Below are 12,379 nucleotides of genomic sequence, written 5' to 3'. Positions count from 1 at the left end.
TAAAATAATACAGATGTAGAAGTTTAAAACTTAATCTGGAGATAAACAAACAATAAGGGGAAAGACTACTTTTTACCTAAGTAAGATGACCCATTATGAAGGTAAGTCACCCATAAGACCTCATGACAGAAACGTGAAAAACACTGGTCTCCTTCAGATTGCCATGTTAATCCTGTTCCCTGCATAACACTGCTCAGTAAATGATACTGTAGCATCTAGGCAGCCATCTGGAAAAATCCATGAGCACAGATCCCTACCTCATGCCTTAGACAGATACAAAATGGTCTAAACCAGGGATCAAGAAACCTGTAGCCCAGAGACAAATGCAACTGGTGCATGTTTTTCTAAATAAAGTTTTATTAGCCCACGGCCACGCTTGTTCACTTACACAATGCCTGTGGCTGCTTTCACACAAGGGTGGAGCTACAACAGAGACTGTATGGTCTACACCACTAAAAACATTTGTCATCTGCCTTTTTACAGAACAAGCTAGCAGACCCATGGAACACACCAGCAGCCCTCTCAGGGTGATAAATCTGAATGTATTTAGAGGACCTCCAGCTTCTCAACTGATGCCCCGCAGTACTGGCTGGAAATTTGAGGACTGCTAATCAGAAATTCTCACCATCTGGGAGTTTTAAGACCAGCTACATTAACATTTTTTTAAATACTAAAAATCTGTCATCCTCTTTTGCAAAATACCATTATTTATTTCATTGCTGCCTTTGTCTATACAAATTTACAAAATGTACTCTGCATCAAAGGTGGAAAACTGTTCTAACTGTAGGCGGCCACAATTTCTGCAACTTGCAGAGATACTGTACGTATACAGAATGCATAAGTATACACCGCACTTGTGCATTCTGTATATTTACAGTATCTGCAACTTGTAGAAAGTATAGAGTTGACGGTCCCTCCATCTGAGACCAACTGTTGTTACCACATCCTCTGAAGCTCCACTGCCTGAGTTTTAAGGGGGGGGGGAAGAATCTCCAGGAGACTCTGCTGGAGATTCCCTGAGCTTCCCTGCCTTCTGCCTCCCTGAGACTCAGCTCAACGACGTTTCCATTCAATGACTGTGCTACTGCAGAAACTTTTCTGTAAGAATTTAATTTTTTTATTGTTCACTTTTCTTGCTTAACACAAAAAGGATTTATTTTTATTTTTATTTTTGTGCTCTTTCAAGGAACTTTAAAAAATCATACTTTCAATGAAGTAGGTACAAAAGATAGAGAAACAAGCCAGAGACCCTGACTCCAGAGCCAATGTGAAATAGTCATGAGATGAATGAGTGGAGTGAAAGAGAGTAGTGTGCAAAACATGAGAGAGTGGTGTGTGAGACACGAGAGAGTATTGTGCAGGACACGAGAGTAGTATGCGAGACGTGAGAGAGTAGTGAGCAAGAATGCACGGAGTGTCCAAGCAACTTCAGTACAGAGTGAAGGTTTTCGGGTTGGGGAGGATTGTCATTGACAGAGAAGGTAGGAAGGGAGGAAGGAAGGGAGGGCAGGAGGGAAGGATGGAGGGAAAAGGACAGATTTCCAGGATGGAATCCAGCATTTATCTGCTGTTACTGAGACCTGCATTTAAGGGCACATGGGAGACCGCCTTAGACTCAATAGGCATCATCCTTGTACAATTTTGTGGGGAAGAAGTGTTAAACTTCTCACTCTCATATTTGGCATCAAAAGCCTCCCACTGCATAAGCCACATCCCACGGGTGGTTAAGGTTTCCATATCGTTAACAACACATCTGGTTGAGGCCTATTTGAGAACAGCAACTTTCCCTTAATGCAACCCAACAGCCCTTTATCGAGAAAGCATAATAGGCCTGGGCCTCCCTGGAGATCAGTCCCTGACCTAATGGCCCTCAGAGCCCAGGAAGGGAAGAAACATGTAGAAAATCCAATCGCCATCCACAATGGTTAAGCGCCATCCACACAGAAGGGTAGAGGGGGCTGCCATGGTGATCGATACACTGTAGGTGAGCAGCAGTACAGTTAAGCAGGAGATACCCATGTCCCCACAAGGCTGAGTACAAGGAAGTGACCGATAATGGAATTGTCAAGTGCTGCTCCCATTCTGCTATAAACCAACTGGTCTCAGAGCTGCACTTGGACCTGGTGAGTCTGGCATTGGCCCAGACCCCAGTCTGACCTTGCAGACCCTGCAACTGCCCGCGCAAGGTGGGACTTGGTTCGGTCGGGTCATCAACCGAATAGTAAATGTGTGCACCCACACCTGAAATAAACTGGCATAGACTTAGTGACTGAACTCCCAGGGGCTGCGTCCAGTGAATTTCCCTTTGGCTTCCAGCCAAGCTGCCTACTCAGCAGAGGGCCTACTTCCTCACACACACTTCCTTATTTCCGATTCAACTTGTTCTTATTATGATTGGACACAGTTCTTATACCTCTTTATTCTAAAACCGTGTACCAATCTCATGATTTTTCTACTTATACCAAGTAACCATGGTTCATTTAAATCTGAATTCAATATTTTGGGATTTTTTTCTGGTGATGCCATGTTTCAAAAATATCCTGAACCACAAACACACATGTGCCTGTGACCTGGACTTCACAAGCTTCCAGTAATTCTCTATTCCTCCCTTCCTTTAGCCCCTGACAACCATCTAAAGTGCATTTTTTTTAAAAAAAAATTATTTATCTATGAGACAGAGTGTGTGGGAACAGGGAGGAGGGGAGAGCAGAAGGAGATGGAGAGAGAGAATCTCAAGCAGACCCCCCACTGAGCACAGAGCCAACAGAGAGCTCAATCCCAGGAACCTGAGATCACAACCTGAGCCAAAATCAACAGTGGGAAGCTCAACCAACTGAGCCATCCAGACGCCCCAAGTATATTTTTAATAATAAGAAGAAAGTAATTCTTTCTCTACCTGAGAAATCTTCTTGAGGCCACAGCCCTGCTCCTGTTGCCCCAATGGCCAACAGCAACACAGCAGACGCGTATCCCACTCTATCTTCAGAGCTCCTCCCTCAGGGCACCCTATGATCTGAAGACTCAAAACTCTGCATATCTGATAAAGTCCATATGTTTTAATATTCAGAAGGTCAGGTGAGTGAAATTTAATTCTTCTCAAAGGAGCACGGGTATGGAATCAGAAGCAGAAAGCACGTCCCTGGTGTAAGAGAGTTTAAGTCATTGTGACTCCAAAGAATCACTGAGATCTACCCCCCCTCCATGAATGACAAGGGGCCACACAAGAGCCCAGGTTCCTGCTGGAGCCAGACATGTGTCTGGCTCAACATGCCATCATCCAAACGGAGACTGCCCATGACGTATGTGTCAGTGTCTGGAGACTTCAGAAATCTCTCTTAACCGGAGGACTTGGAAGAATGAATTTACTTGGCTGAACAACTGACACCGACTCCCTGGCTCTGGGAGGGAAACTACACTAGGCTGCACATGACCTCACCCCTTCAATTTTACACTATGTCCAGGAACAATGGGGAGATGTTTTCAGTGTTTCACTGCAGCACAGGGCTGTTTGACTTAGCACATAGATCATACAGGGCCACACACATCTTATATTCACTTGAAAACATGCTCAAGTACTTTGGGGGGCTCTGTCTCTGTCTCTGTGCTCAGTCTGTCACTGACACAATCATACCAAGAGACGGCTCTCAGGAAGGAACATACCGAGATGCTTTCTTCTCGCCGGTACGGCTTCCAGTTCCTCCCGCTGTCACTGAACATGAGGACATAGCTGCTCACCCAGTCGGAGCTCCCGTACCCTCCCTGCGTGGCCACAGCTGTTACCTCCATTCTCTCTCCAAGGTCGACCTGAAGCCATTGGTATTTATCTGACACAAGTGGAGACCAGCCACCAGCCCCTTGAGGGGAAACAGAAGCAGGAGAAAGTAGTAAAGGGAAAGAAATCATTAAGACCTACATTATCCTGTGAAGAAAGAGATCATAAATAAAACTTACGAAAATAATCAAAGTTCCAAATTCTAGAACGTATAACCCCCCCCCCATGATCACAACAGACACACACGCACTTCAAACCATGGGTTAAGTAAAGAGACGAATCCTACATTCCTCATGAATTGCTCTGATTTCTCGGTCATAACCCCGACTCTCGGGTGTCCAGCAGTCCCAGGCAACAGGTGGCTGACCAAACACCAGGTCACCGCACCCCTGCTTGAGACTAGTGTCTGCACCGGCCTGTATGTACCTTTGGCTGGACCTGAAGGAAAACAAGCAGACTGTGGTAGAACTAGAAAAGCTTAATTCTGGAATCCCAGCATGAGGAAGTACCGTACCGAATGACGGTATAGGAAGGGTGGTGATGGCAAAGCCGACATTCAATACACTTACAGGTTCATGTGAGAAACAGGCATTTTGAAGAACCATCTGAAATGCAGAGCGACAGGGGTAGACGTGAAGGTTTTCCTGCACAGGGAGGGAGAGCCTGAGGGGCAGCAAGGAGCTTGAGGGAGAACACAGAGTGAGCGAATAACAAGGATGTTCTAGGTTTCTGAGACAACAGGTGCAGAGCAGAAATCACAAGGCTTTGTCATGTCCAGTGAGAAACAGATGAGACACAGACGCAGAGTAGGCTCCCAGAGGCTATGTTGGGACATATTTTGTTCTTCCAGGTCCCAGAAACATGGGTTTTGAAAGTGGAATTAGATGTCACATTGAAGTTTCTGGTTTTAAATTAATAATTAAAAAATGGGAAAATAAGCTTGAAACAGCTTCTGGAACTGATATTTTGCCAATTATCTGTGTCCAGAAAACACAAATCATAGAGGTCACCTGTAATATGATAAGAGGGGTTTTGGAAAACAATTTTCCCCACTGTCGGACACCTTGCTTGAGGTTCTCATAATGAGGCCTAAAGCATTAGACCGCATTGAACGTCTTCCCATGAAGGGCTCTTACAGACCCCCACACTGGGTTTGCTAAGTCCTGTAGGGCTGGGTGTATGTCAGAAAGTGTGTGACATGGTCCCAGGATGACTGGGAGGGAAATGAAAGTGGGGTGCTTGCTCCAGGATTGGGGGTGTCCCCAGGGGGTGGGCACGGACGTCTCTTCACCACGTCCCCCCTTCACCACACGTGTTCAAGCACAGCCTTCAGGAGAACCCAGGTTCTTTCTCATTTCTTTCTACCCAGATTTCCCAGACTGAATCTTCATTCAAGTATTCCAATTTTTCCTCTCAATGTACCGCAAGCACAATGCCTTTTTCTTTGACCCAGAATCCAAAATGTGCTGCATTTTGGGTTGTTCTATAATGCATTTTAACTTTTTCTTCTGAAATAACTTCCAATTGCCCAAAGAAATACAAATGTAGTAAAGGGGATTCTTGTCTCCTTTTTACCTGGTACCCACCCCTACATCCTACATGGTTAACATCCTACATCATCATGGGGCTTTTATCAGGATGAAGGTATTTACACGGGTACAGTATTAATGCAATGAAAAACGGTACTTGGATTCCCCAGTGTCCTCACTGACCCCATTCCTCTGCACCACGAGGCTGTTTACACATCGAGTCTCCTCTGTGTCCTCAGCCCATACCAGTTCTGCCACCTTTCCTTGCCTCTCGTGACAAGATTGGTTCTGCTGCTTTGTCCGAGGGCCCCGCTCGCAGCTGATGACTGAAAGTCCTTCTGTATTCTAGCTGAGAGCCACTCACAGTCCAAGGGACATTTCCTGGCAGCCAGGCATGATTTTTATAATTGTCCCAAAAATAACCTTAAAAATTAGGTGTTGGCATTCAGCAGATCGTTTTAACATGGACATTTCACATTCGAAATTTCCTGCAGATCACATTAGATCTCTGAGGGACTACTGATGTTCTGTATCTGGGTTCATCCTAGTTCATAGCAGAGTTCTGAAGAAGGTACTGATGATACCCTTGCTGGTATTTGCCATCTTTCCCCATGAATTTTAACCTCTCTTGAGGCCAGGAAGTATCACCAGCATGGCGTCACCCGTGCAGGGAAGCAAATCAGTAAACAGATCACGATGCCATCAGCATGTTGCCCTGGGACCAGCCTCTCCCACAGGTGCAGCTGCCTACCTGCCAACCAGCCTCCCCTACCCACAGGTAACTGACCCTGAACATCTCATCCTGACCTGCGGTGAGGACATGCTTCTGGCATGCACGTCAAGCCATCTGATGAACTTGGGGGGGTGACAGGCATGGAACGGCAGAATCTGCTATGCCAGGGGCGGTTTGCTCCAGCAGGATAACAAGGTCCCCATGGCCCCAGATCGCTGCTGAGGGCCAATGTGCAGGGGGAGTGTGCATCTCCTGCCCCCACCACCTGCCTCTCTCCTACCTCTGCCCCTTCCTGAATACAGTGTCACAATGTGTACCAAGGAAAACCTATCTGGGGGCCCCACCTGCATAGAGCAAACTGCAGAGCCTGGAAGGTCACCCCACACAGAACATCCTTCTCCCTCCTGGGGACAGTGTGCTAGCTGTGTGTTGCAGCAGTGAGGGAGGCATGGCAGGAGGACATGTGCAGCACCCAGGGTCGTCCCTCCCATGGGCTGCCGGGTGCTGGATGACAGTCGCTGTTACAACCACTGTCCCCACCGCAGCTTCCAGGTGCATGAGGGGCCACAGCCCTGGCGCTGAGATTTCCAGTGTCCTTATCACTGAAGGTCTGTTGCCTGCACTTCTGAGACAAAGGTAAGATGGCAAAGAAAGTCAAACTTGTCATGCATGCGTGATGGGCCAAGGACCTCGCCCAGAACCCCATGTGGGACCCCACAAGCCCCACACCTAGCAAGAGGGACCAGCGTGACAGTCCCTGCCCTGCCAATGAGGAAGACAGAGCACTTGAGGTTCCTGTGAGGGTGTTGGATGAAAGCTTGGCCCCCTTCCACTCTCGACCCCTTGTACAGACATCCCCCTGCAGTTCCTCACTTATTCAAGATTGTCTGCTGACCACAAGTCAGACTGTATTTAAATTGATCTGTTGGAACGTTTTTGTCTCTAGTTAATCCTGTGTGACTGCTTGCCCCCGCTTTAGTGGCCCTGACAGCGGCAGGGACACTTCCTTGGGGAGAGGAAAGGTTGGCTAGGAAACTCTCAGCGGGGCCTGAATTGCTCTGTCCACTAATGGTGATGATAGTGACCACAGCCCCTGGTGCTCACGGACATGTGCTCATGTGAACTGTTGGCTTTATGCAGAGAACATGACCCCGGGGGTGAAGAACCAAACTTCATGCTTTCTTCAAGCTTCAGCAAGCATGAGAGCAGCCGTAAGAGACTCTTCACTCCAGGAAATCAGGGTGGCTGGAAGGGGAGGTGGGCAGGGGATGGGGTAACGGGGTGATGGGAACAAAGGGGGTCACGCGATGTGATGAGCCCTGGGTGTCATTCGCAATGACGAATCACTGAACTTTAACACTGTACTATGTGTTAACTAACTTGAATTTGGAGAGAGAAAAGGTACCCACAGAGCAGAAGTCAAGTTAGTTGGAAGTGAACAGACCTACCCGTCTTCAGAGTGTCTATGCCGAGCACGTAAATGGCTCTGCTATAATTGTTGCCAAGGGGAGTGCCCCCACCCCGCAATCAATACTCCATTGTCTGGGAGGGGATCACATCCAGCAATGGTGTTCTTTCCTCATTCACTCAGTTCTAAGCAGGGCCGAGCAGGAGTGGGAAGGGCAGGAGAGAAGCAGGAGCCCATCACTGCCTGCCCCAGGAAGATGACAGGCATCCCCAGGAAGGTGATAGGTGTTCCCAGGAAGGCAACAGGTGTTCCCAGTTAGGTGATGGGCATCCTCAGGAAAGATGGGCCAGCAGGCAGACAGGCTCTGGCAATGGTATTGAGGTCCTCCTGACCTCCCCACTCAGGTGTCCTAGAGCTGAACGCGCTGAAGCCTGGGTCAGATGCTGCTGTTAATGAGGGCATTAAGGCATTTGCTGCAACTCTGGTTCCTCAAGAGGTAGCACCAGCTGTGTTCAGGTAGCCTTCCGGGGATCAGGATGGAGTAGGCCCAGAAACCCTGCCTTGAGGCCCTCAGCTCCCCTGCCTGTGTGCTTCCTGCACTGCACTAGGAGCCTCAGCCAGGAGAAGATGACATTTCCCATGAAGGGCACCCGGAGACGAACGCTTACCACAGCTGTCTCATTGCGAGCCAGGTTCCTACGTGCAATGCCTGAAATGGCTTGGTAAACCCTTCGGAAGTCAAATGAAAATACGTGCTCGATGCACACCTGTCACCCTGAGTTTGCTTTAAGTGCCAGTGATCTTGAGGAAGAGAAAGTGCCCTACAGGCATTCACGTGTGACCTCCCCAGGGACAGATTTCCATGCCCTTAGGCACCAAGTGTTCTGACTGCAGCTCTGTTTGCATAAAACAGACAAAAATGGGTCAGTCCTGTGTGTTTTGTCTTGCTGTCCTCACACAGACTCCTGAACATGTAGTGGAGACCCACTGAGATCTGACCGGAGGCTCTCAGCTCCAACTCGTTGGAAGTTCTGCCCTGGCAAAACATGAGACGGTTCTGCCGATTTCCCACTGTGGAAACAGAACAAGAATTGCCCAACAAGCCTATCACGATCCAAACAGGTCATAAATCCTTCATTTATGACCGAATAAAATGTGCGACAGAGCTCATTCATGTCCTGTGAAATCTCTGTGTTTACAAGGAGTGCGGCTCTGGGACGTGCCCTAATTCTAGAAGGGCATCCTCTCAGTGGCCCCCTGACTCACACAGAACAGACAGGATATCAGATCACCTCCAATGCCCTCGGAACAGGAGCACCTCCCTCTGCTGTGGGCAGACCCGTGGGAAGCCTAGGGCCTCAGAAGGGCAGGAGACCAGGCCAGCCCACTGCTCCCGACAGGAGCTCAGCTGCAGGCTCTCAAGGCAATGTCTCCTTTTTAAAAAATCCAGTATGGTGGAGGATCATGTCAGGAAATGCAGGGGGCGCTACTCGGAAGACAAAACCATGACAACTAAATTAGCCACCCATTTGTGACTGCTCAGTCAGCCAAATGCCTCTGGGGAAAAAGAAAGAAAATTCCATTGATGCTAAAATTTTCATTCTCTTGAAGGACACTGTATGGCTTAATTCCTAACTGTTCGTAATCATGCCATGAGAGACTCTGATGAAAAGAGTCGTGGACTGATTACCTGCTGTAGGAAACAGAGTATGGTAATGAATGAAAAAATGGGGAGGCCTGAGCGTCACATGATGTGATGAGCAGCACATTGGGGGGGGGTGCATTCAAAGGATGGCACGTGAACATGTCAGAGCAAAGCCCACTCCCCCGATTTTCTCAGAGGAACACAGCAACAGGACAACAGTTGGGCTGCAAGGATAGCATGAAAGAGAACAGGGGGCCCTGGGATCACCATCCCCCCATCAGCGCCTAGTCCAGGCAGGTCTCCCTTCGCATTCAAGGCAGCAGAACAGCTGACCACGGGGGGCCCGGAGAGGTCCCAGCAGCCCTTGTCCCTGGCTATGGTCCTCCTGAGTCACAGGTTAAAGGAGAAGTTCAGGACTCCTGTGTCAATTTCAATATGGTGCCTGTGACCCATCAGGGATCCCAGGTGCCTCGGGACAGATTGCTAACTGGACCTCACCACTTTGGCAGACAGGAAGGCTACCTTAGCTGGCAAATCCTTAGCCAGGGGCCCTGGAAGGAAAAAAAAAAAGGAAATTCCTAGGAGGGGCAATGAGGATGAACATGGCTGGATGGAAAATCAATGTAAAGATAAAGTGTTTATGCCTTTTCTTAGGGAAGTGATCTGAATCACAGCCTTTCTTCTTAAACAAATTCTCAGGTGTTACTCTCCACTCAAGTCGTGATCTGGAGGGCGTGAGATCAAGCCCCATGTTGGGCTTCATGCTCATTGTAGAATCTGCTAGTCCTTCTCCTTCTGCTCCTTGCCTCATTCACATTCTCTGTCTCTCTAAAATAAGTAAACCAAATCTTTAAAAATAATAAAAATAAAGAAAATTTATGTACTGACTGTTGTCTTACTACCTTATACATCAGGTAGATGCAACGATCAGCTATATACAAAATCCCTGGTAGGAGCCATAAGGGTTCAGATAGTTTTACTCTTCCGTAAGAATATTGACAGCTCAAAGACTGCTGGGCAAAATAGGGAGGTAAGACAGACCACCTTCTTTTCAACCTCCAGGTACCATAATATAGACCAAGGACATTTTAATCATATAATCAAGTTGTCTAACATGGCTTCCATCACCAGATCTTGCACCAAATTTTCAAAAAGCTACAACTACTATATAGGAAGAATCATTGTCATCATTATTATAATCCTCCATATTTTATACAATCCACAATTTACATCATAATATCCTAAACTGAAGTAAATTAATCTGTTCTCCAACATATACAAAGTCAAAAGAAATTCCAGGAAAGAATCTTGAGATGTTGACTTTATTTATTTTTTTTTTTTAGATTTTATTTATTTATTTATTTGAGAGAAAAAGAGAGACAGAGAGAACAGAGGGGCAGAGGGAGAAGCAGGCTCTACTATGAGCAGGGAGCCTGGTGCAGGGCTCAATCCAGGAACCCCAGGATCATGCGCCCAACCAAAGGCAGAGGCCCAACCAACTGAGCCACCTAGATGCCTCTGGGATGCCGGCTTTCAACAGAAAATAGGCATAGATAATCCTTCAGAAGGAACATTGAGAAACCATGCTGTCTGAACCCTGCCTTAGGGATGGGTATGAAATCAGATAGTAAAATGAAGTAATATTTAATGAATGATGTATTGTGTACAATCAGAGTAGCAACAGCCACAAGAAAGAACCTCTCAGTTGATTGCCATGCTCTTAAAAATTTAAGTTAAATCTGCAAAGAGTGATCTGACTATAGTAAATATATTTGATATTTATAATTTTACAATGGTTGCTTATGATAGTCTAAGTTATTAATTTTTTAATTAAGTATAATGGAAATAAATTCATCTTAAACACTGAGATTTTTCCTTCTGATGCTTATAAACTTCCCAGTGCCACCACACTGACAGGACCAGAGGCCTGAATCATAAAGATATTCTGTATATGCAAATCAGAAATACAATACACAGGCCCCTTGGGATCCTTTAAACTAATTAAGGATGGTGCTTATTTGGTTTTTACAGTCTTTGGGCAACCATTGGAAAGTTTAGATGTTAAGCTGATATTAGAGGAACCACCAGACCAAAAATAGTAAATTTGATCATTTAATTATTAATTGAAAACTGGCTTCAGTGAGAGGCTATTTTCACCAGAGGACTGAAAGTCATCATGACTGATGCTTCATAACTATCTAGAGGAGGAAATATCTGGCCAGAAATTGTTCTTCATAGTAAAAGGTCATGAAGGTGGTCCTCAGCAGTGTGATCTCTCCACCCCCCAAACTCACCAAAATCCTCCACCGTCTCCTTAAGGGGTCCTATCAGTCTATTTGACTCTTGTGGGGTTCCTGCACATGACTTTTGAGGACACAATAAAATTCAAGCTATACTTAAACTGTGATCTTAGAAATACTGAATAAAGGGAGGCAAATGCTCCATTCCATAATAATAATCTTCAGAATTTACATTTACATGGGACACAGTCAATTTGGGGGGGGGCACAGTCAATTTAAAATTTTACTTTCTGGATGGATCATTTACCAAAAAAGTTAATCTATCCCTTTCGAAGGTAGTAAAACATTGGCATTTTCAGTGCTTATATTACTCAGTCTGCTGAACTATTATTTGTGCAAAAGTGAAAGCAACTTCATCCATGATAGTCAAGGAGCAAGAATGAATGAATGAACACCCCTCCCCACAAGAAAGGAGGCCTTCAGCTCTCTTCCCACTGGTACGATCAGAATCTATTTTCAACAGAAGGCTTTGCCCCGGCTCCTTCCAGGCCAGGTCCTGGAATGGGGCTCTTTCCCCATCACTACCCCACGTCAGCTTCCCATCTCACTGGTGCCAGCCAGTGGCTTGCTGGGTGTCCCCAGTGCCTGTGACATTGGCTCATTCATTTGTTGTTGTTGTTGTTGTTTTAAGACTTTGATTATTTATTTGAGAGAAAGAGTGAGAGAGATAGAAGAAAGAGCAGGAGCTGGGAGGAGAGGGAGAAGCAGGCTCCCCACTGAGCAGGGAGCCAGATATGAGGCTTGATTCCAGGACCCCGAGATCACTGAGCCACCCAGGAGCCCCATGTTTGTCGTTTTAGTTACCCACAATAAGCACATTTGCTAGTCATCCATCCGTGGGGTGCTCTGAAACTAAAAAGGGATGACAATAATCCGGAGCCTCCAGTAATTCCCTTCTGATTCGGATCTCATTTATGACCACTTGCCAACCATCAGCAGGGAAGGGAAACATCAGAACCAACAGAAATGAAGAATGCTACAGATGTAGGAAG

The 12,379-nt window shown here is 46.6% G+C and overlaps 1 protein-coding gene across 1 annotated transcript in view; it reads right to left on the bottom strand.

Annotated features, from left to right (window-relative positions):
- Nucleotides 1-12,379, bottom strand: part of LOC132015180 (contactin-associated protein-like 3) — an 88,628-nt gene that overhangs the window by 49,721 nt on the left and 26,528 nt on the right. The window contains exon 3 of the mRNA XM_059395806.1: nucleotides 3,661-3,854. Within this exon, the coding sequence (XP_059251789.1) occupies nucleotides 3,661-3,854 (194 nt within the window). The remainder of the gene's footprint in view (nucleotides 1-3,660; nucleotides 3,855-12,379) is intronic.

The sequence above is a fragment of the Mustela nigripes genome, chromosome 4 (genome assembly GCF_022355385.1).
Source record: "Mustela nigripes isolate SB6536 chromosome 4, MUSNIG.SB6536, whole genome shotgun sequence".
Taxonomy (NCBI): domain Eukaryota; kingdom Metazoa; phylum Chordata; class Mammalia; order Carnivora; family Mustelidae; genus Mustela; species Mustela nigripes.
This window is presented reverse-complemented; position numbering and strand designations above follow the sequence as displayed.